Here is a 24,186-nt window from a genome sequence, read left to right on the forward strand (position 1 = left end):
TACACCCACCCACACCCACACCCACACCCACACACACCCTCCCACCCACCCACACACACACCCACACAATACAGTAATGAAAGACAAGGCATTACAACATGACAGAACTCAGTGAAGATACGACTGCTGTACTGCACCAATTGATTTAGACATGAACACAAATATACCCACCATTAATACAGCATTAAGGCCAGCTAAGAAGTGAAACGTGGTCTGCAAGCCAATGTCTAGGATGAGAGGAAGAATAAAAGGCATGGCAATGGTGAAGACTGAAGACCCTGCTGTGACAAAGCCGTTGACAAGGCCCATCCAGCGCTGGAAGTAGTGGCCCAGGATGACCAGTGATGGGGTGTACGCCAAAGATGCACCTATGCCAAACATTAGTCCATATGTCACCATTAACACCTCTATCTGCAAAGAATAATAATAATAACTAAAGGGGCACCTCTCCAACAAGGGCAACGTCATTTCCAAACCACTCTTCATAATGGGTTAGTTTTTCTAATCACCGATTAGTACTTAAATGTTTTCCAGATCCAGAATCTGCAATACGATCTGGATCGGTCCCAAAAGTTAATCAATTGTTCCCTGGGACATGGGCTATCTATCTATCTATCTATCTATAGCCCGACGCCCTAATCCCGCAAAGGGTGGCCGCAGACAAAACTCCTCCAAGTCACTCTGTCACCCACCATTTGACTCCCCTCCCCCCAGCTCACCCCTCCCTCCCTCATATACCTCTCAACTCCATCCCTCCACCTCATCCTCAGTCTACCCCTCCCTCTCCATCCCTCCACCTCACCTACATACACCCTCTTAGTCAGTCTTTCATTCTCCATCCTCTCCACATGTCCAAACCACCTCAGTGTATTTCTCCTAATCTTTTCAACCACATCCACATCTACCCCACAACATTCCTTCACTTCTTCATTCGTCAACCTGTCCCTCCACGTCACTCCACATGCTCCTCTCAAGTAACTCATTTCCACTGCTCTCACTCTTGACTTGTTCCCCTCTTGCAAGGTCCACGCCTCGCTTCCATACGTCAGGGTAGGGATCACAATACCATCATGCAGTGACTTCTTAACTTCCATACTCACCTCCCTATTTCTCATCACTGCTTTCAGTGTGCCAACAACCTTCCTTCCCTGCTGTACCCTTTCACGTACTTCATCCCCCAAAGTTCCATCCTTACTCATCACACTACCCAAGTACTTGAATGCACTCACATTCTCCATATCCTCACCATCCAACCTCACTGCACACTCTGTGACTTCATTCCTCTCAAACACCATAACTTTACTTTTGTTTACATTAACTTTCAGCTTCCTCCTCCTACACATTGTCCCAAATTCATTCACCAAACCTTGCAACTCCCATTCATCTTCACTCAACAATACTGTATCATCAGCAAACAGCAACACCGGAAGCTTCCAAATCTCACCCTCATTCATTAGGGCCACCCCCACATCTACTGCCCTACCTTGTACCTCCTTTACAACCCCATCCATATATATATTAAACAGCCATGGAGACATTACACACCCCTGTTTCAGTCCCACATTGAGATCAAAGAACTCACTCAGCTCACCATCCACTCGCACCGTAGCCCTAGCTCCCTCGTACATACTCTTCACAGCACTCAACAATTTCCCCTCCACTCCATATATTCTTAATACCTTCCACATACCTTTCCTATCTATTCTGTCATAAGCTTTCTCCAAGTCCATGAAGGCAGCGTACACTTTCCTTCCCTTCTCTAGATACTTCTCCACTAAACATCTTAGAACAAATATCTGATCTACACACCCTTTTCCCTTCCTAAATCCCCCTTGTTCTTCTCCAACTAGCTCCTCTGTCATATGCCTAACCCTATCAATGAGTATTCTACCATATATTTTACCAGTCACACTAAGAAGGCAAATACCCCTATGGTTACCACATACTTCTCTCTCCCCTTTTCCTTTGTTCAGAGGAACAATTATACCTGATTTCCAGTCCTCTGGAACCCTTCCCTCTTCCCAAGCCAATCTACACAATTTCCATATCCACTCCACAACAATCTCACCCCCATACCTAAGCATTTCACCACACACTCCATCAATTCCTGGGGCCTTTCCCAGCTTAATCTTCTTCATCGCTTCCACTACTTCCGACCTACTGATCTCTTCCTCCCTCTTCTCATCTCTTCTTCTCCCAGCCATTCCCCAACCACTTATACTCACACTGCTCTCACTCTCTACACACCAAATTTGGTCCAAATCTCTCTTTTAGTTTTTGAGTAATCATGCTAAGAGACAAACAAACTAATAAAACACCAAACAAACAGGGCTGAAAACATACTCTCCTTGTTGGAGTGAATAATAACAATACATGTAACCCATCCATCTATCATTAAATTTTTTTCCATCAGGAGCCTAGAGGCCCAGGGATAGGATACCCAGTCATAACATTTAAGGTGAAGGTGATCAGCCTCACTGACACCTGAGTGGCATTATGGGAACACTAAACCTCTCCCAGCCCAAGGACTAAACCATTACGGGTTCCAGTCAAAGTGCCTTGACTCCCTACACACCCAAGTGTCATGTCCATTGGTTATGTAATTACCATCCAATGTAGTACTGTAAATGGTTACCTGGCTAAAAGAAACCCATCTGGCTTGCCCCTTGTAGCATTATATGAAGGCAGCGCTACACTGTGTGAGTGGATGGCGGGAGCTCCCACTTTCCCATTAAATATCAATACAATAACATTAATATAAGAAGACAAGCTACTCTGAAAGATTCAGGACCCAAATCACTGAGATAAAATATCTAAAAGCACATCAGCTGTTAGTGCATTTACGAGTTATGGGAGGGTTTTACATACTGAGATTTTACTCTGTATTATAGATAATTTTTCCCTCCCTTTTTTAACTTTCATTGCATGGTGAAGCATCCACTGTGTGCTTAAACATCATTAATCCCTTCACTAATGTCAGAAATTCTTAAAATCTCAAAGGACATGCTAGGCAACAGTACATGTAACAAAATTTTTGGCACACGTTTTCCAATACAAAGTGCCTCTTGCTGCCTAATTTACCATGTACTACGTCAATGTACTATAAGTGATCAGGATGAAGTGGTTAAATAAAGGATATGAAATCCTCAAAACTGTGCCTAGCGCCTACTTGAGGAACTGCAATGCTAAAAAGGCTTAAATATTTGATCATGTGGAATGTGGGAGGCATGAATGAAGAAAGAAATGGAGTCATCATCATCATCATCTTCACATTTTTTCCCGACGTAAAGATGGGATGAGGTTTCTTGTTTTATGTAAAAGACGAGTTAGGTTCATCAGTTATGTTATGCTGTCTTATGTTACAATAACCCCTTCAGCATGGGACTGCATATATATATGGAGAATGTGAGTGCATTCAAGTACTTGGGTAGTGTGATGAGTAAGGATGGAACTTTGGGGGATGAAGTACGTGAAAGGGTACAGCAGGGAAGAAAGGTTGTTGGTACACTGAAAGCAGTGATGAGAAATAGGGAGGTGAGTATGGAAGTTAAGAAGTCACTGCATGATGGTATTGTGATCCCTACCCTGACGTATGGAAGCGAGGCGTGGACCTTGCAAGAGGGGAACAAGTCAAGAGTGAGAGCAGTGGAAATGAGTTACCTGAGAGGAGCATGTGGAGTGACGTGGAGGGACAGGTTGACGAATGAAGAAGTGAAGGAACGTTGTGGGGTAGATGTGGATGTGGTTGAGAAGATTAGGAGAAATACACTGAGGTGGTTTGGACATGTGGAGAGAATGGAGAGTGAAAGACTGACTAAGAGGGTGTATGTAGGTGAGGTGGAGGGAGGGAGAGGGAGGGGTAGACCGAGGATGAGGTGGAGGGATGGAGTTGAGAGGTATATGAGGGAGGGGGGGGTGAGGTGGGGGGAGGGTAGTCGAATGGTGGGTGACAGAGTGACTTGGAGGCGTTTTGTCTGCGGCCACCCTTTGCGGGATTAGGGCGTCGGACTATAGATAGATAGATAGATAGATATATATAAACAGTAAGGTCCCAGGTTATGTAGCTCTCAACTTGTGTCAATCTCGAGGTTACGACAGTCTGTTACAAAGAAATTTAAAAATACAATAAAATAGTGAAGAAATAAATATAGAGCGCAGGTTTTAAAGTGTTGCTGTCTGCCGCAACATGTCTCTTTCCACTCTATTCTCTTCTCACTTCTTTATTTCCTCCCCTCCTTTGCTCATCCCCTATTGGTTCCCCATTCCTGTTTCCTTCCTTAACTCCCTCCCACTTCTATTATCCCCTCTCTTGTCCTATTCTTCTTCCCGTCCATTTCCTCATTAATCCTTAATCCCTCATCTATTACTCGTTCCTCTCCCCATTCCTCTTTTCTTTCCCTCTACCTTTATTACCTTCCTCATGCTTCCTACACCCATTTATCCTTCTCTTCACCCCAAACAACACGCTTCCTCCCCCCCCCCCATTTGTCCTCCCTTCCCTTCTTCCTTCTCATCCCTGTAATATACTCTCCCCTTCTCCACTCCTCTCTCTTCTCCCTCTTTTTTTCCCTGTTGTCTCTTTTTCTTCAACTTCTTTCATTTCTCCCCTTTTCACTCACTTCTATCTCTCTTCTCCCTCCTTATGTTCAGCACATTCTTGTCTGGTCCATCCTGCATTGCCAGACCCTCATATTTCACATCACGTCCCAACCCCCTGACTCACACCCTCGAGGAATAAATGTACGATGTGCAGTCAGAAACTAGAGTTACAGCAAAATCAACTTATGTAACGTCTCAGAAACAGAACTCTGATGTAACCCGGGACCTCTCTCTCTCTCTCTCTCTCTCTCTATAAAATGCTCCTCACAGGGCAACAATGGATTAGATGATGAATGAATGAATATAGACTGTATATATATATATATATATATATATATCTGTATGAGAGAGGGGGGTGTGAGTTGGGAGCAAGGCAGAGAAATGGCGGGGGACAGGGCGACTTGGAGGCGATTTGTTTGTGGCCACCCCAAACGGGATGGAGGCATCTGGCAATAGATAGATAGATAGATAGATATATATATATATATATATATATATTTTATATTCTTCTTATCTCCTGACAAACTCATTCAACTCAAGACAGAATCTGTAGTAGTAAAGAAGTATTTAGTGGTATCTATAAAAAAAAAAAAAAAAAAAAAAAAAAAAAAAATCCAAAGCCCCTCCAGTTCAAGAAGTCTCTCTTAAGCTGGATAAAATCATCCAGTAGCATAAAGAATATAATACAAATGATATTCAATATGCAATGAAGTCTATGTTTTATGTTATGTCTATTTCTCCAGCTACTGCTACATGCCTTGATCCTGGAAGGAATGGCCTCAAATAAATCGTCTCCAGTTCATCCTGTTCTCTGCCACTGGGCTGCTCTCTTCCTAATCCACACCCTTCTCTCTCATACACCACTCATAGGTTATGCTTGGGTGAGCAAGGAAAGAAGTAGCAATTACTGTACAGACAAGGAGAGAAGATATGATCTGGTGACAGTAGGTGAAATAATGGTGAAAGGGAGTGGACAGTAGGTGAAATTCTAGTGAATGGGAGTGGACAGTAGGTGAAATACTAGTGAAAGGGAGTGGACCGTAGGCCTAGGTGAAATAATGGTGAAAGGGAGTGGACAGTAGGTGAAATAATGGTGAAAGGGAGTGGACAGTAGGTGAAATACTAGTGAATGGGAGTGGACAGTAGGTGAAATACTTGTGAATGGGAGTGGACCATAGGCCTAGGTGAAATAATGGTGAAAGGGAGTGGACAGTAGGTGAAATAACAGTGAAAGGGAGTGGACAGTAGGTGAAATAATGGTGAAATGGTGTGCAATTGATGACTATAGCTGGCTTATTTTCACATGCGTTTGGATGAACATGTTGAAAGTTAGGTAAGTGGTAGGAATAAGCCTCCTTAGTTGCTAGTCAAATCAAACTTCTAATCTGCCTACACCTGACCATCAACAGGACTGAAAGGTTAGGGATATTCAGGTTAAAAGAAACATGCTATAAGAAGGTGTGACAGGTGTATGTTCAAGTGTGGGTAACTTGAATAGAAGTGGCCCTCCTGATGGATGATGAATGGACGACCCACATGAATGACTGTAATGGAGACCAGCATTGAATAAAATGATGGTAGTATATAAAGTACATCTGGATGAAAAATATCTGGAATACAGAAGTCTGCTGATAAGAGGGTTGAAGAGTGTGCTTAAACAGTACAGTCATAAGGAGAATGGATGTAGAAAGGGTATATATATGAGACTTTGAAGGAGAGAAGAAATGTGCGAGGCCAAAAGGAAGGTCAAGGGATATGGTAAATAAGTGTGTGACCAGGTGATGTATGGAAGCTGAGAAAGTAACAAAAAAACTGCAAGGGAATTGAACTGGTTGGATGAATTATGTAAGGAGGAGCACAAAACAAAGATCTGGCCTCCCTTCTGATAGTCAATGGATTAACTCTTTCTCTGGTAGGCAGCGTAATGCACATCTATAAAGAAGTGTGTGTGGGGGGGGGGTTGCATTGTCATTTTCGTCATCGTTGTTGTCGTTATGATGATGATGATGATGATGATGGAGGGGGACTGAATATGGGAATGATCACTACCATTTATCAATTCATGTTTATCTGGGTCTTTTTTTAACACCCAATTCAAGGTTATAGTTTAGTCACACTCTCAACTGATTAGATTAAACAAGATAAATGATGATAGTAAAATAACACACGATAACACACAGCAAGTTGCAGCTTTATACCAATGTCTTTACTGTTCTTTATTCTCACATAATTTTCTTTTTATTCTTTCTGCAACTAGACTATTTCATTTAGATTAAGTGAGAATTCTAATTGTACAGGGTTACTGAAGGCGATATCCAACCATGTCAGTTTGTAGTCTCTTGTGAGCTGAATATAATAGTACAAGATAGCAGGAGTAAAACAGTTGCACTCGCCTTGGATGGTAGCTGTCCTAAATGGAAACTTCTAATTCAAACCCAAGGTCCTAGGTATGGGTTGGCAACAGTGAGAGCATACAGGCATTAAAAACCTGCCCCCGTTTTTGGCTGCTAACACACAAGTAACACTGGAGCCATATGACACCCTGTATCACTTTGACTGCCATGGATGGGTGAAAAAAGACTTACATAAAAGGGTAAACCCATCAAAAACAGGGCTGTAAATGACCTCCAGCTCTGGGGCAGATTTTATTCCTCCTTTTCTCCTCTCTCTCTCTCTCTCTCTCTCTCTCTCTCTCTCACCCACCTTGTCATAGAAAAATGAAGATACAAACATTCCAGCCGTTGCCAGTGCGCCCCCGATGAAGGTTGTCAATCTGATGCCCAACTTGTCCGTGAGTACCCCGGCCACCACAGACATCAGGAAGGTAGACCCGATGGCCAACGACATCATTGTTGCTGCAGAAAGAGAGAGAAAAAGTAAATATATAAAACTGCGGGAAAACATGGAAGAAAACAGGTATCATCACTGTGACATTAAAAATAAACATAACAGTCGAATATCATCATCATCACCCAACTTCCAAAACACACACACACACACACACGAATACAAAACATTACAAGTCATCATCATCACCATCATCATAATCATCGTCATTATTATTATCATCATCATCATCATCATAATAGTCAGTCATTATTATTATCATCATCATCATCATAAATTTATTTTCCAGGGTTCTCAACATACAAAACAAGAATATAAAAGGAGGAGCATAATAAACTAAATACGGTACAGTACTACACAATACATGAGCATCCACCACCACCTCCAACACCACAACATTCCCCATTCCCTCTCATGTTTTAAACCTCCACATGACACCACTCAAAGCCGTATATTAGTCCTTTCACGCCGATGATGTATTTCCGTTATATTCTTGGTATCGATAGGCGGTCTTAATCTGATCTACAACAATTTTATAGAATTTAAAGGGTCTGATACAGCCATATTTAACCTTTCCACAACAAGACATCTCACTTAAATCTACATATAATTGACTGTTAAGGGACTGAATCAAATTAAAAAGGTATCATCGGATTGAAGGTATTAAAAAAAAAAAGTTAAGAAAGTGTAAAACTGTAATGGCATTGTATACATCACCTTCTTTTGTTGTATAAGTACTCCGTATACCTTTACAACAATAAATATTCAACCACTCAATCATTTTCATTTTTTCTTCATTATGTAACCCCAGGCTCATCTCGAAGTGCACACAGTGGTTTGAAGGATGACCTAACCCTTTTGCTGCAGTTCACCATCCTCCATTCAGGGGATAGGTAAGAAAAAACGGAACAAAGGAATACAAAGGAAAGCAAACAGCAACATATACCAGAGCCACCACAAAATGCCATCCCTCTCTGGCACTAAGCTATACAAAGACTGATATACAGATCACGAAGGATGAGGGGATGGGGAGACTCCTAAGCCCACAAGAATACTCTCTCTCTCGCTCTCGCTCTCTCTCTCTCTCTCTCTCTCTCTCTCTCTCTCTCTCCGCAGTAAAACAGGACGAAAAACCTGTCCCTATTTGCATCCTCATAAACAAACCCCCCTTCTCTCTCTCTCTCTCTCTCTCCACGGCAAAACATGGCAAAAAACTTGTCCCTGTTTGCATTGTAGTAAACAACCCCCCCCCCTCTCTCTCTCTCTCTCCCTCCCTCTTTCTCTCTCCCTCTCTTCCTCTCTGCAGCAAAACAGAAAAATAAAGCCCCTATTTGCATGGAGGTTAAAGACTGGTTCAGATGATAAAAAATAAAGAAAAAAAATAGCCATGATTACCCTTTTATGGAAACCCTATACACGAGTCCAAGGTTGCCTCTCTCTCTCTCTCTCTCTCTCTCTCTCTCTCTCCATCCTGTTTTTCCCCTTTCTCACTTTCTCTAACCTTCTCTCCCACACTATTTTTTCTTCCCCCTCCTCAACTCTCATTCATCCCCACTCTCTCTCTCTCTTTCTCCCCTACCCTGTTTCTCTCCCCATCCCTCCTACTTTACCTCCCATCTCTCCAATTTTCCCCCTATCCTCCCCTTCTTCCTTTGATTCCTTTCCCCTCCTCTACTCTCCCAATCCCCCTTTCCTACCTTTCATCTCTCTCTCTCTCTCTCTCTCTCTCTCTCATCCTCCCTTCCTTTTGTCTCCAATTCCTCCCTCTTTCCCTATCTCTCATCATTCTTCTTTATCTCCCTACCTTCTCCCTCGCTCCCACCCTCTCTCTCTCTCTCTCTCTCTCTCGCTCTCTCTCTCTCTCTCTCTCTGTCTGCCTAGTGCATGATGGGAGGTATGACTGGTAGGCACTTATCCTCATTTAGGTGAATCTCTCTCTCTCTCTCTCTCTCTCTCTCTCTCCTTTCTATCTATCTATCTACTTTCTCCCTCTCTCTATCTATCTCCTTTCTATCTATCTTTCACCTCTTTCTCCTTCCCCTTTTTTGTCTACAGATCCGCAGTGATGTTATTTTCTTCTAATAAAAATAAAACAGCACAAAAACACACCCAAGCTCCACTCATATCAAGATGCCTGGATATTTTACGCTTTGAAGAGTAGGCACCACAGACACAGGGAAATGCAGACAGGGGCAGACAGTTCCAGAGTTGACTTGTTGTGTATACAAATGACAGTAATCAGTTAACACGTTTTTTTACGCAAGGAAGAAGGAACCAAAGGCGAGGAGCCCGTAAACTGTTCCTTCCAAGTAAAAAAAACAAAAACAATACAAAAGAGAGCCAAATTCAAGATCCGATCATTTCGAGATGCCTGGACAGACTGCCTTTGAAAGACTAGAGATCATAGGAAGCAGGAAATACAGACAGAGGGAGACAGTTCCAGAGTTGACCTGTTGCATAAATGAAGGATTGGGAGTAACGGTTAAGTCTTGCATTAGGGAGCTGGGCCAAATGGGGGTGAGAGTGGGATGCTGGACGGGTGCTAAACGCCAGCCGCCGTAACAGAAGAGGGATGCAGGCAGAGAGTTCAGAAGTGTAGTGTTTATTGAAGTAACGATTGTAAAGAGACGAAGACGCAACAGTGAGGCGGAGGGAGAGAGAGAGAGAGAGAGAGTGTGTGTGTGTGTGTAAACAGCATGAAGACTGGATGCATAAGGCCAACTATAAAACAGCTCATCGTCACCACAGAGGCCAGCACAAAAAAAAAAAAGAAAAAAAAAAAAAAGGAGGATTAGTTTGCAATATATTCAGAATTTTCATGCAGTTTTGTTCATATTATCCCTCATTTAATATTCTCTCTCTCTCTCTCTCTCTCTCTCTCTAACCATAACTGTTTTTCATTACCCTGATTATACGACCGATGAAAAAAACGGAAAAAGAAAAACAGAAGTCCTAGGCCGTCATTAAAGATCAAAAACACTAATATAACCCAAAGGACGCCTGGGAGTTTGTGGGTTTGGGCGCTTGAACCGGATTATTTTTTTATATGCAAGGAAAAAGGAACCAAAGGCTAGATGTGGTTTAGGCCTATATAGGAACAAGGAACCAGGGGCTAATGTGGTGCACAGGGGTCTACATCAGAGGCTTGGTTGGGCTTTACTGCTCGCACTATCTCTCTCAGGAAAAAATAGTTGCTTGTCTTTAACGTCACGAAGGGGTTGACTAATTCAGGGTACCTACGCACCTGATGGGGCAATAAAGGGTTCGATGACAGATTATATACTCCTTCTCCTACTACTACTACTACCACCACTGCTACTATTACTATACTACTACTACTAATGATAATAAAGAGGAAGAGAGGAGGGCAGACACAGAAAAAGAATGATAAATGTGAAGGAAACGTAGACAGCACTACATAAGTGTATGATGGTCGCCACCACATACCACCAACAGCTGATGCTGTTAATTAGTCGTTTATTGGCCAGCTCATGCTGCCCTAATTGTACAGAAAGTGGCGCTTTCTTGCTTGGTTTCTCTCTTGTATTAATTGTGGCAGGCACTTCCAATCTTCAGAATTAACCGATTCCGAACAAACTTGGACACAATGACCAGCCTACGACCTAGTTGTGTCCGCATGGTTTTGGCTGCTAGGACACTACTCATTGCCTAGCAACGGCCGGAAAAACGCCCCTGTCGTATTTTTCACGTTTTGAGCTGTTGAAGCATTACTAACGGGTGTAGAAAGTTCAGATTTCTTTGGCCTTAATCTTGAGGTCATTCCCTATCGGAAGTGTGACATCCATTTTTCCTCTCTCTCTCCTCTAGTTTTCGAGTGGCAACCCTGCGAAGATTGGCCTCAGCGTCCCTTGCAACCAATACCAGTTTTCAAAAATGCCCCCTTAGTTCCCCAGTGGCTCGATGGAATTAAATGAAACTTTGCATAGCCAGGGCCATGATCCCTGGGTGGCATGTTAAACTGGAGTACGGCCATACAGAAATGACTTTTACTGTAGAAACTCAACGCCGGTCGCTGGCAGCACCATCTATAATTGTACCTCGGGTGGGCCATTCCACAAATTTCAAGTTCCCTAGCTTCACAGTGGGTGGCTGGAATCGAATGGAACTTTGCAAGCTTACAGACGTTAATGAGTACTACTTGGTACGCTTAAGCTGGCCATCGTCACCTACCAGCTTGTCATTGTTATAATTACGCTGGCAGGAAGAATGTATATACACTCTCATGCACAGACTGACAGGCACGCAGACGGTAGAGACAGACACAAACAAAAACAAACTGATGGACAAGCACGTAGAAACAAAACAGACAAACACAAACACACGGACATGCATGCAGACAGTGGACAGACAGGCACACACACACACACACACACACACACACACACACACACACACACACACACACACACACACACACACACACACACAGGGACAGACACAAAGACATACACATACAAACACGCAGGCAGCCACAGACAGCTTTGAGTGGTGAGGGTAGTCATCTCACTCTTTAGCACCAATTCAGTCTCTCTCCCCCCCCCCTCTCTCTCTCATCCAAATTCCTTCCTTGACGTCCGGGACACCCCTTTCCACTCAACCTCGAGAGAGAGAGAGAGAGAGAGAGAGAGAGAGAGAGAGAGAGAGAGAGAGAATCTTCCAAGCAGCTCAACCATAGGCAAAAGAGCCACAAGTTTTATATGCACAGCTCTGAATCCCTGAGAAGCTGATATACTCCTTCTAATCTAACTTGGCCAAAAATTACCATCTTCCCTTAAACGCTACGCTGTCACAACATATTAACACTACAATAAGGTGCTTGTCACGAAGAAGTGCCTTGAAAAGGATGTAGAGCCTTGGCACTGTCTTTTTCTGACCTCTTTTTACTCTACCTTGGCCTAAAACTACTGCCTCAAATGCTACGCTGTCACAATACATTAACACTACAGTAAGGTGCTAGTCACGAAGAAGTGCTATGGAAAAGAAGTTGAACCGTAGTATCGTCTTTTTCTTCCCCTGAGCTACGAGAAATAGGCCCTAAAAATAAATAAGTAAATAATAATTATAATAATAATAATAATAATAATAATAAATAATAATAATAATAATAATAATAATAATAATAATAATAATAAATAATAAAATCTGGGCCTCAAAAGGGTAAATAAAATAAATACAATAAATGGAGCCAAGTTGAAATACAAGTGGTATAGTAATGGTGGTGTTTTGAATCCCTTGTTATGGTCCAGCCGTCTTGTTGACATTATCAGCTTCCAAGGTTGACCACCAGGGGAACGGAGGAGGAGGAGGAGGAGGAGGAGGAGGAGGAAGCGGCTGTGGTGGTCAACATGAAACAGGAGGAGGAGGAGGAGGATTGATGATGATGATGATGAGGAGGAGGAGGAAATTGATTGTTTGCTAGAGTGAAGAAACTTGCGAGCAAAAAATCCTTAGTAAGCTAAAGTGACGCACCATACGGGGTTTTGCTATACTAAAGCACCTCGAGTGTGAAAATCTTTAATGTGTGACTGACTGACAAGGCCACTCCTAAAAATTTCCCGCACTTAATAAATCGCAGGGGAGGCGTTACAAATTTCATAAGCCAAACTAGAAAGCACTCAAAGAGCGCATACCTCCGCCAATGCCATTAAAAGGATCCGGATCCGTGGATACAGGATCCGAATCCGGATCCACCCCAAAATTTAATCATTTCTTTTTTTGGTTCATGGCCCACTTTTCCATAATATTTCTTTGAAATTCATGGAGAACTTGTGGAAATACTGTGCGGGATACTCCAGATCCGGCCCCAAATTTAATAATTTCTTCCTTTGCTCATGGCCCACCCTTCCACAACATTTCATTAAGATCCTTTCATAACTTTTTGAGTAATCCTACCAGACAGACAGACACACACACACACACACACAAACAAGCCAACGGCGGCAAAAACATAACCTACTGTACTAGCCGGAGGTAAAAATAGATAAGTAAAATTAAATATAATCAATTGACTTCCACCTGACAAAGATCCATAAACCCTTTCAGTTCACATGATGGCCAGGTGTAGTCGGTTTGGAGGGTTGATTTGACTAGTAATCAAGGAGACTCGTTCCTACCTCATAATTAAAGTTTCCTGGATTTCACGCCATCACGACTTTGTATTTTGGCTATGAGTGGCCCAGTTCCCTTAGGGAAAAAAAAAAAAAAAAAAAAAAAAAAAAAAGTTCAGCGTGTATATGAATCACTGAAAAAAAGTGCGCAAGGCTTTTTTTTTTTCTTTTTTTTTTTTTCCCCCCAACACTTCTAAGCGTCCGAATTAATGAGGCGAGAATGTAGCCTGTGTAGAACTGTTTCTAGCACGTTTCTTTCTCAAACACACACACACCCGCTTCCCCAACCTCACATCCCCCCAACCACACCCACTCCCGCCTCCACACACACACACACACACACACACACACACACACACACACACACACACACACACACACCGACATAATAGCTCACTAAAAAGCCACATTTCGCTGACACTTAACCAAAACAGGAACTTCACTCTGCATCCTCGCTATCATGTCCTGTGTGTGTGTGTGTGTGTGTGTGTGTGTGTGTGTGTGTGTGTGTGTGATTCCTCCTTGCTTCCCACCAATTACCTTCCCTCTCATTATTTCCACAGCACCTCCCTTCTGGTCTCTCTCTCTCTCTCTCTCTCTCTCTCTCTCTCTCTCTCAACCTCCTTGTCTCGCTTAATCCTTCCCTTCAGACTGAGGACGTATTTCACATCCTTATTTCTTGCTACCCTCCGACTTATTCAGCCCCGGAGACATTTTGATTCGCATTCTCGTCAATTTAGATGCTCAGTAGCACCACCTCCTAGGCGATTTATTTTTTGAATACGACTGGTTACTATTCATTTGTATTTTTATTTATGCTAAAAATTAAGGTGATGGAATTATTTGACACGCGAGGGCAGTAGGGAGTAATAGGTAAAATAAATCGATTAGGAAGAGGTGTTAGGGTGCTTCTTCTCGCTGTCAAAGGAAGCTCCCTAATACCTCTTCCTTACCGATTTATTTTTGGATATGGTTGGTTAATATCTTTTTGTAAGTTACTTATGCACGCGATATTAGAAGAATTTATTTAACATAGAACAGGATGGTAAGGTGTAATAAGCAAAACAAATAGCAGGGGAAAATTTGTTACGCAGCTTCCTCTTCTATCAACAATAACACTTTACATAACTATACCTTTTTCACCTTAACTTGGCCCAGATTTTTCTCCTTTTGCTGCTTATTTCACGTAGCTCTGGCAGAATGAGACAATCCTACGGCTCTATGTCCTTCTCACAGCACTTCTTCGTGACTAGCATCGCATTCTAGTGTTAATTTATTGTTATAACTCGGCATTCACGATGGAGAGAGGGCAATTTGAGGCCAAGGTAAGAGTAAACGGAGCATATACTTTCACTGAGAGAGAGAGAGAGAGAGAGAGAGAGAGAGAGAGAGAGAGAGAGAGAGAGAGAGAAAATGCGCATCCCTGGCTCGAGGTTGACATACTGACTACCAGATGTCACCCTTGATGGTTCGTCCTTGTGTCACTGAACCTTGAGAGAGAGAGAGAGAGAGAGAGAGAGAGAGAGAGAGAGAGAGAGAGAGAGAGAGATTCTTTGTGTACTACAACAAGGTATTCATGCTGGGAGAGTATTAAGGCTGTGTGTGTGTGTGTGTGTGTGTGTGTGTGTGTGTGTGTGTGTGTGTGTGTGTGTGTGTTTTAGCGAACTGTCAGACAGGGTGCGAGTGTCCTGGACGTACCGATATGTATGTATGTATGTATGTATGTATGTAGTCCATGTGCGCATGAGTGCGTGTATCCGAGATGTGTGTGTGTGTGTGTGTGTGTGTGTGTGTGTGTGTGTGTGTGTGTGTGTGTGTGTGTGTGTGTGTGTGTGTGCGCGAGCGCGTGGGGGGTATAAGTGCAAGTGTACTTAACCACCTCTGCCTTGATCCCAGTGACTAGAGAGAGAGAGAGAGAGAGAGAGAGAGAGAGAGAGAGAGAGAGAGAATGTCCTTAACTACTAAATCCTGAAGTAAACAAAACAACACAAACATTTCACTAAAATTTTTACTTAATATGCATATCTGTGTGTGTGTGTGTGTGTGTGTGTGTGTGTGTGTGTGTGTGTGTGTGTGTGTGTGTGTGTGTGTGTGTGTGTGTGTGTGTGTGTGTGTGTGTGTGTGTGTGTGTCCCTGGCAACACTTAATTATCATAAAGTAAGAATCGCATGTTCTCTCTCTCTCTCTCTCTCTCTCTCACACACACACACACACACACACACACACACACACACAAACAATGCCCTGTCTTGCTGAAACAATGGATCCCCGTTCTTTCTTACAGACACACATAAAAACACATACACAAAACTGTCTCCCTCACGCACATGCATACATACAAACACATCCCTACAATGGCTATACAAACACACACACCATAGCTACTCATACTGCTTAACTATGTGCATACGTACATGAAACTACTCTCAGATATTCACGCACACATACATACACACACTCTACGTTACATGATCTCTCTCTCTTTCTCTCTCTCTCACACACACATACACACACAGATATTCACGCACGCATACATACAAACACTCTTGGTTACATGGTCTCTCTCTCTTTTTCTCTCTCTCTCTCTCTCTCACACACACACACACACACACACACACACACACACACACACACACAGGTATATGCAATTAAATCACTCAGTAACACGTGATTTGTAGATACACTGACTGCCACTTTGCTCTCCCTTGCAGATGTAAATACACGAATGCACATGGGATATTTCGTGCTTTCTTTGTGGATATCAGCTTACAGGTATACACGTACATACAGACACACGTATACATCCATCCATATTTATAGGTATACACACACATACACATCCATCCACCCATATTTATAGGTACAAATATTACATACATACATACATATTTATAGGTACATACATACATACATTCATAAACATATACACCAATCCATACTTATAGGTACAAATATTACATACATACATACATACATACATCCATATTTATAGCTACAAATATACATACAAATATACACACACATACATCCATATTTATCAGGACATACAATACATACATACATATACACATACACACTCTTATACATATACAGTGCATTTATGAAAATCCATTTACTCTGTTCACATACACTGTAGTTCTATACCGTTAAACACCACTATACACACACACACACACACACACACTACATAATAAACATTTTACTCTTGTACACACACACACACACACACACGATCTCATTCCATTGTCTTCTGAGATGTCTTCCGCTCTTTCTCTCTCCACCCCCCCCTCTCTCTCTCTCTCTCTCTCCGGTGAGTCAGCTGACGTGTTATTTAATCGGGAGGGGAGGGGGGAAGGGGAGGGGGAGGAGCGAGAGAAAGGGAGGGAGGACGGAGGGAGGGAGGAGGTAGAGAAAGAAAGGAAGGTGGGAGGTAAGGGAGGAGTGAGAAAAAGTAACGGAGGGAGGGAGGGAGAAGGAAGGGAAGGGAGGGAGGAGGAAGGAGGAAGGGAGGGAGGGAGGGAGAGAGAAGGAAGGGGAGGGAGAGAGAAGGAAGGGGAGGGAGGGAGGAGGAAGGAGGGAGGGAGAAACAACGAATGACGAGATGGGAAAAACAATGAAGAGAGAGAGAGAGAGAGAGAGAGAGAAATTTTCCTTAGTAATTGCAATAGCCTTGATGATGGTAGTTGTGGTAGTTTAGGAATGGTTGTGGTTCCTCTTTTTTCAACGATGGTGGTAGTTGTGGTAGTGATGGTGGTAGTTGTGGTAGTGATGGTGGTAGTCGTGGTAGTGATGGTGGTAGTTGTGGTAGTGATGGTGGTAGTTGTGGTTGTGTTGGTGGTATTTGTGGTTGCGATGGTGGTAGTTGTGGTGGCTGTGAACAGATAATTCGGTGGTAGTTTTAGTGATAATCTGTGTGTGTGTGTGTGTGTGTGTGTGTGTGTGTGTGTGTGTGTGTGTGTGTGTGTGTGTGTGTGTGTGTGTGTGTGTGTGTGTGTGTGTGTGTGTGTGTGTGTGTGTGTGTGTGGTAATGTTGGTAGGTGTGGCTGTGGTAGTAATGGTAATAGATGACTGTTCTTAGTTAATATGAAACTGGTGGTAGTTGTGGTAATTGTGGTGGTAGTGGTAGTGGTTGTGGTGGTATCTGTGGTATCACAGTGATGGTGGTGGTGGTGGTGGTTGTGGAAGTTGATGTGGTAGTGATGGTGGTTGTGGAAGTTGATGTGGTAGTGATGGTGGTTGTGGAAGTTGATGTGGTAGTGATGGTGGTTGTGGAAGTTGATGTGGTAGTGATGGTGGTGGTTGTGGTGGTATGTGTGGTAGTGATGGTATTTGTGGTAGTGATGGTGGTGGTATGTGTGGTAGAGATGGTGGTGGTTGTGGTGGTATGTGGTAGTGATGGTGGTGGTTGTGGTAGTGATGGTGGTGGTTGTGGTAACTGTTGTGGTAGTTGTGGTCTCAAGTTGTGACAAAGGAAAGGAGGAGGAGGAGGAAAGAATGAGCATAGGAAAGGGAGAGGAGAAAAGAGAAAGGGATGGGAGAAAAGAAAAAGTGGAGAGGAAAGGAAGAGAAGAAAGAAGATGAGGGAAAGGGAGAAGAAGGGGAAGAGAGGAAGGAAGAGGAAGGAGGAGAGGGGAGGAGGAGGGGAAAGGAGATAACAGAGAGAGAGAGAGAGAGAGAGAGAGAGAGAGAATAATAGGTAGCGAAGGCAAGGGAAGAATGAGGAAAGGAAAGAAGCGAGGGAGAAGAGGAAGAGAGGGGAGGAGGAAAGAGGGGAGGGAAGGGGGACAAAGGGAGGTGACGAGGGGAAAAAGGGGAAGAGGAAGGAGGAAAAATAGGTTGGGGGAGGAAAAGGGGAAGAAATGGGCTGAGGAAGAAGGAGGAGGAGGAGGAGGAGGAAGGGACTGGACAGGTAAACATGCCACCCTATCCTCCTCCCCTCCCTCCCTGGCGCCAGATAACCTCCCTTCCTCCTCCCTATTCCTCCCTGCGACCTTCATCTTCTCCCTCCTCCCTCTCTCCTTCTTCTCCCTCCTCCCTCCCTCCCTCCTACTCACCCTCTTCTCCCTCCTCCCTCCCTCCCCTCTACTCCCCCTCCCTCCTCCCTCTCTATTTCTCCCACTTCGCAGCTTCCGTGCGGAGTGGGAAAGACATGACCTTTTTCCAGGAGGAGAAGGATGAGGATGAGGATGAGGATGAGGAGGATGAGGATGAAGATGGGGTTCTAATCGAAAGCGCTGCCTATCAACCAGGAGTGTTACAGAAAACCTTAGTATTATTTTCGTCTGCAGTGAATCTCTAAGTTTCATAGACTCTCTCTCTCTCTCTCTTACTGGCGCCAGACAAACCTACCTTCGACAAACCTACACTACTCCTGGTCCGGTTTTTGTCAGCACCCCCCTTCTAGTCTCTCTCTCTCTCTCTCTCTCTCTCTCTCTCACTGGCGCCAGACAAACCTACCTTCGACAAACCTACACTACTGGTCCGGTTTTTGTCAACACCCCCCTTCTAGTCTCTCTCTCTCTCTCTCTCTCTCGGTGTGTGTGTGTGTATTTACCTATTTGTATTTACCTATTTGTAGTATACAGGAATTGAGCAATGCTCGTGTTGTCCTGTCTCCGTATCCACATTTATCAAGTATACCTTTACACACATGAATGTTTTTCTCATCCACCACCTCTTTGTCTAAGTCGTTCCAAATATTTAAGAATATACCTAATTGTGATATACACGGAATGTGCTATGCTCGTGGGTTTCCGTCGCTGTTTCTCAATAAGTCAAATTTAGCTTTAAACTCGTTTAAGTTTTTAGACTGGACGATCTCTTTGTCCAGGCTATTCCATAAGTCAATACTTCTGTAAGGAAAGCTATATTTCTTGGTATCCTTCAAGCAGCTTGACTTTTTCAATTTCATTCCGTGTCCTCTTGTTGCTCTCTTATCTCATACAAACAGATCTTCTTTGTCAATTTTATCTACTCCCACCATGGTCCTGAACACTGCAATCATGTCTCCCTTCTTTCTCCTTTCCTCTAAGGAAGGCAAATCCAGCTTTTCCAGCCTCTCTCTGTATGACAGGTCTGTCAGACTGGGGACCATCTTGGTTGCTGTTCTTTGTATTCTCTCAATCTTGTTTATATCTTTCTTTTTGTGTGGAGACCACACTACTGCTGCATATTCTAACCTGGGACGGATCATGGCCACTATCAATTTTTTCATCATTTCCTCATCCATATAATGAAATGCTACTCTTATGTTAGTCAAGAGCTTATAAGTCTCTCCAACTATCTTGTTAATGTGCTTTTCTGGTGACAAACTATCTTGGACCAGCACTCCCAAATCTTTCTCTTCTCTCCTTTTTGTGATTAATTCATTACCCAAAAAATAATTCAGTGATGGTCTCCTGGTACTTTTACCCATTTCCAATATTTTACATTTCTTTACATTAAATTTCATTTCCCACGTCCGGCTCCAATTGTGTATCCTATCCAAATCCTCCTGCAGTATTTTACAATCCTCCTCAACCTCTATCTTCCTCAAGATCTTTACATCATCAGCAAACAGACTTGCATAACTGTTCACTCCATCTACCATATTATTTACGTAAATCAGGAACATTACAGGCGCAAACACCGAGCCTTGAGGGACTCCACTTGTTACTTCCCTCCATCCAGACATCCGATCCTTTATTACTGTCCTCATTTGTCTGTCTCTCAAAAAGTCTCTCATCCATTCCAGAAGTTTCCCCTTCAGTCCTCCTATATATTCTAGTTTCCACATTAGTCTCTTATGAGGTACCTTGTCAAAGGCCTTCTCTAAGTCTAAGTACACACAATCCACCCAACCATCTCTTTCCTGTACCACGTCAATCGCTCTTGAGTAAAAGCTCAACAAGTTAGAAAGACATGACCTTCCACTTCTGAATCCAAACTGACATTCAGCCAAAATATTCATCTCTTCCAGATATTTTATCCATCTGTCTTTCAGGATTCTCTCACACAATTTTGCGACCATGCTGGTTAGAGACACTGGTCTATAATTCAGGGGTTCTTCCCTGTTTCCTCCCTTGTAAATTGGTACCACATTTGCCCTCTTCCATTCTTGTGGCACTTTCCCCTCTTCCAGTGAGCATACGATTAGACTGTGAATTTTATCCGCCAGTTGTTCTCTGCATTCCTTCAGTACCCAATTAGAAATTCCATCAGGTCCTGGGGCTTTCCTTACATCTTGAGTTTCCAGTAATTTATGCACTTCCTGTACCTCCACTTTTATATCTTTTATCACCGGAACATTTCTAATCACTCCCTCCCCTTCCACAAGCTCCTTTTCTTTAGTGAAAACTGACTGGAAACATTTGTTCACTGTTTCTGCTTGCATTGCTGCATCCTTATAGACCTCTCCTTCTACTTTCAGTTTGGTGATTCCTTCCTTTTGTTTCAGTTTGCCATTAACAAATCTATAAAACAGTTTGGGTTCATCCTTGCATTTGTCTATTATACCTTTTTCAATATTCCTTTCTTCTTCTCTACGTATTCTTGTGTATTCATTTCTAGTTCTTTTATACTCTTCCTTTGTTCTGTTGTTACCTCTCTTTCTCCAATTGTTCCACGCCTTATCTCTCTCTTTTTTTGCTATCGTACACCTTCTATTAAACCACTCCTTTTTCCTGTTTTCTTTCCCTCTTACTCTTGGTACAAATTTTTCCACTCCCAAATTATAGAGGTCTAGAAAGATATCCCACTTCCTCTGTATCTCTCTTGTTTCTCTGAATTTTCTCCAATCCGCATTTTGAAAAAAGTTTCTCAATCCTGTAAAATCTGCTTTGCCAAAGTTGTATCTTCCCTGTCTGTGAAGCTCGTCTCTTGGCTCGACGTTTCCTATTAACATCTGGAACTCATGACCACGTGATCACTTTTTCCTAAAGGACAGATATATTCCAATGATTCTATTACATCGGGTTCTTTGGTAGACAGTAAATCTAACCTTGCTGGTGTGTCCTCACCTCGAAACCGTGTCTCATCTTTGACCCATTGCGTCATCACATTATTCATTATTATATTTAATAACATAGTGCCCCACGAATCCTCGCCGCCTCCCGAGTACCATTCCTCCCAGTATTCGTCATCCTTCCACGCTCTCGTCTTTGGGGGAACATACACTACCGTGTGTGTGTGTGTGTGTGTGTGTGTGTGTGTGTGTGTGTGTGTGTGTGTGCGCGGGGGGGGGGGAGACGTGGAGATTTCCGTACCGTAATCCGCTTCAACATTACACGCTAAATTTGCTTTCCCAGATTGATCACTTAATTTAGCCTAACACTAACCAAGATGTACATATATATATATACAATATATATATATATATATATATATACCGTGACGAGATGGGCTACATTTTAGAAATCTGCGGTATATTCCACACCACAAATCGCTTCATGTTACAGCAAAAAATAATAAAATAAAACAAATAAATAAATAAATAAGCAAATACAAACCATAATTAATTAGTATCCTGTTGTAATGTCACCTGGTTTGTTTGGATTATGGATCGTATTATCTTTAACCTTATTGACACACCTTAACGTGGTTTCTTCAGCGACTTATCTTTCATTGTCTTAATAACTGTTATGTCTGTTTGTGTCTCTCTCTTAACCTCATAGATATGTTAACGTGTCTTGATCAGCGACTTAGCCTACATTTTCTTATTAATTTGTCTGTCTGTGTCTCTGTCTCTGTCTGTCTGTCTGTCTCTCTCTCATATACACAACACTTCTCTTGTCCTCTCTCTTCCCCTCCTTCCTCTCTCCTCCTCCGCCTCTAACCTTCGCCTCCTTAGCAACATCTCTAACCCCCCCTCTCTCTCTCTTCCCTCCCTCATAAATTCCATCCACACTAACTTGTTACTAGCTCCCCCCTCCCCCTCTACATTATGCCACTCATCTCCCCTCCCCTCCCTCCCTCCCCCTCATATATACCTCTCTCTTCAATCTTCCTCCCCAACCCTCCTTTCTCATTCCTCCCCCATATACCTCTTTACTATCTCCTCCCCCCACCACATACCTCCTTCTTTATCTCTTCTCCCCACCACATACCTCCTTTCTCTCCTCCCCTCCCCTTCCCCTCTTCTCTTCAGTCCCCCTCTTCCCCTATATAAACCATACAGAAGAGTTAGGCGAAGGATATGGCAAATAAGAGGCACAGAAAGTAAAACACAAGACACGTATCGCTGACAGCAAAATGAACAATGTAAAAAATATATGTAAAAAAAAGACGGTGACACAAAATAGCTTTAGCACAGTATCCCCTCCCCCTCCTCCTCCCCAGTATCCTTGCTTGTCATAAGAGGCGACCAAGAGGGGCCTTTTTGTCTCCAGTCTTTCCACTCCTTACTATCCCTTCCTGCTCTTCTGTCCTACCTCTCTTCTTGATGTTTCCGTGTTTCCTCCGGCCTTTACTTACCCTCTACTCCTACAGTGCCATATACCGGGAGCGACTGTGTGGCTAATTCTTCAGTATTCCTTCCTTTCTTTAGCACAGAAGTTGGGTACAGGAGGCTGTGACGGATATAAGGTACAGAAAAATAGAGAAGACAGGGGTACAGCCAATCTCTCTTCATCTGACAGAACTGGGCCACTTCCACAACCACAATATTTAAGTCACAGCAGCACGAAATTCAATGAGCCTTAGCTGTGGGGTGGGAATGAGTCTCCTTAGTTGCTATTCAAATCAACCCCCCGCCTGACTACACGACCATCAACTGAACTACTACTACTTCTACTGCTACTACTACATCTATTGCTACTACTACTATCACTACTTGTACTGCTACTACTACTACAACTGTTACTCTTACTACTACTACTACTTCTACTGCTACTACTACCACCAGACCATCCCCCTTCTGGTCTCTCTCTCTCTCTCTCTCTCTCCTTCTAACAGCCCTATCCTGGATCTTCGTCAGCTGAAAATAAATTGGCTTTAATATCACCCATTCAAAGTCTCTCCAAAACAGAATCAAATATGCAGTGTGCTGAGAATGAAGAGTAACGTAATGCCACGCTATACTCTTTGCACTCTCACTTGGCCTAAAATTGTCATCCCTCTATCATGAATAAGGAATTGTAAGAAGAAAGGAACGCTTGATTATGATGCTAGTCACGATGAAGTGCTATAAAAAGGATGTGGAGCCACAGTATTGCCTTATTCTGCCACTGAGCTACGTGAAGTAAGCTGCAAAAGGACGAAAATCTGGGCCAAGTTAGGGTGGTGGTGGTGGTGGTGGTGGTGGTGGTGGTGGTGGTGGTGGTGGTGGTAGATGAGTTAAAAGACTTAATTACGGCCTTGACCAGCGTGTTAAATTATGCAAGCTGCTGGTAACAAGTGGGTCACAAATAAGATTATTTGGTGTCTGGGATGGAGTGGTGTCAGGCCGTACTGGCGCCATAAACACAACCCTGTATTTGGCGCCACAACACTTAAACCCTCTAACACTATCCAGCAGAAACAATAATAATAATTATAAAATAATAATAATAAAAATAATAATAATAATAATAATAATAATAAATAATAATAATAATAATAATAATAATAATAATAACCACAACACCGTACTGCATGT

The 24,186-nt window shown here is 42.9% G+C and overlaps 1 protein-coding gene across 1 annotated transcript in view; it reads right to left on the reverse strand.

Annotated features, from left to right (window-relative positions):
• LOC145395688 (monocarboxylate transporter 10-like) overlaps nucleotides 1-24,186 on the reverse strand; it is an 81,731-nt gene that overhangs the window by 21,472 nt on the left and 36,073 nt on the right. The window contains exons 2-3 of the mRNA XM_080269240.1: nucleotides 7,303-7,454; nucleotides 172-411 (exon numbers count right to left, since the gene is read on the reverse strand). Coding sequence (XP_080125366.1) covers nucleotides 172-411; nucleotides 7,303-7,454 — 392 coding nt within the window. The remainder of the gene's footprint in view (nucleotides 1-171; nucleotides 412-7,302; nucleotides 7,455-24,186) is intronic.

This window comes from Coenobita brevimanus, chromosome 4 (genome assembly GCF_032717465.1).
Source record: "Coenobita brevimanus isolate Jiangsu-jjx chromosome 4, ASM3271746v2, whole genome shotgun sequence".
NCBI classification, from domain to species: domain Eukaryota; kingdom Metazoa; phylum Arthropoda; class Malacostraca; order Decapoda; family Coenobitidae; genus Coenobita; species Coenobita brevimanus.